Source organism: Pteropus vampyrus, unplaced genomic scaffold (genome assembly GCF_000151845.1).
Source record: "Pteropus vampyrus isolate Shadow unplaced genomic scaffold, Pvam_2.0 Scaffold6062, whole genome shotgun sequence".
NCBI lineage: Eukaryota > Metazoa > Chordata > Mammalia > Chiroptera > Pteropodidae > Pteropus > Pteropus vampyrus.
In genome coordinates this window covers 1-956 of record NW_011894843.1, presented here as the reverse complement: position 1 = coordinate 956, position 956 = coordinate 1, and the positions used below count along the sequence as shown (strand labels likewise).

General features: G+C 57.0%; 1 protein-coding gene across 1 annotated transcript in view; it reads right to left on the bottom strand.

Annotated features, from left to right (window-relative positions):
- The window catches only part of LOC111734785, a 1,455-nt gene extending 507 nt beyond the window's left edge, over positions 1-948 (bottom strand). Inside the window, exons 1-2 of the mRNA XM_023526771.1 lie at positions 753-948; positions 10-199 (exon numbers count right to left, since the gene is read on the bottom strand). Coding sequence (XP_023382539.1) covers positions 10-199; positions 753-855 — 293 coding nt within the window. The 5' untranslated portion in view covers positions 856-948. The remainder of the gene's footprint in view (positions 1-9; positions 200-752) is intronic.
- Positions 949-956: the final 8 nt, after the last annotated feature.

The following is a 956-nucleotide window of genomic DNA, read 5'->3' as shown; positions in this document are numbered from 1 at the left end:
AAAGCGGCAACCCCGCTCCGTGGGAACGCCCCGGGCGCCAGGCCACCCGCCCACGTACCGCTGCTCCCGTCCCTGAGGTGGTCCACTCCCCGCACAGTGTTGACCGAGAGACTGTTGACGACACTGCCAGGGGTGACGTAAGGGTCAGTCTCAGGGTCGATGTTCGGGTAGCCTTTCCACGGCTCACCAGGGCGGAACTCTGGGAACGAAGGGCTGAGATCAGTTCCGGCCTCATCGCCATTTCAGGGTCCCCGGCCAAGTATCTAAGACGTTTCCTGCCACGGTCTGCAAGCCTCATGTTTTTTGATTCAATCTTGTTATAAAATAATGTTATTTTTATGTTTTTTGTTATTGTAATACTTTATATTATAAAATAAATAAAATTGATTCTAAAACACATGTTGATGTTTACAAGCAACTTGCCAATTTTCACAGCAGAAATCGACACCGTGGCTTGGGTTTTAAACATTAACACCCTACGGTGCTTTGCGACAAGTCACGCAGGCAGCGCAGCTTGAGCAGAGTGACATAGGCCACGGGTGCACTTCCGGCAGGGACAACAGATGATGGCTGGCACAGTGCTGTCCGTGTTAGGCCGTGGGACCAGTGCCAGCTTCACTGCTGAGGGCAGGAAGGCCCTGAAGGCCAGGCCGCTCCCGCCTCCCTGCATGCCTTCCCACCCGGGGCCGGCAGCCCGGTCCCAAGGACCGGGTGGCACTGCCAAGGCACCAAGGGAGCTGCGGGCGCCTCACCTGGTGGCCAGTTAGCACTGCTAGAGCCGCTGGGCGATTTGGCACGTGGCCAGCCATCCCCTGCTGACGCTGGAGGGCTGGCTGGTGAAGCGCTGCTGTTCATGAAGTCGTAGGGGACAAACGGGGACTCTTCCAGCCTGAAACCACTTGAAATAGCACCTGAGCGGAGAAAGTAACAGTGCTGTGGACGCGCCCCCCCCCCCC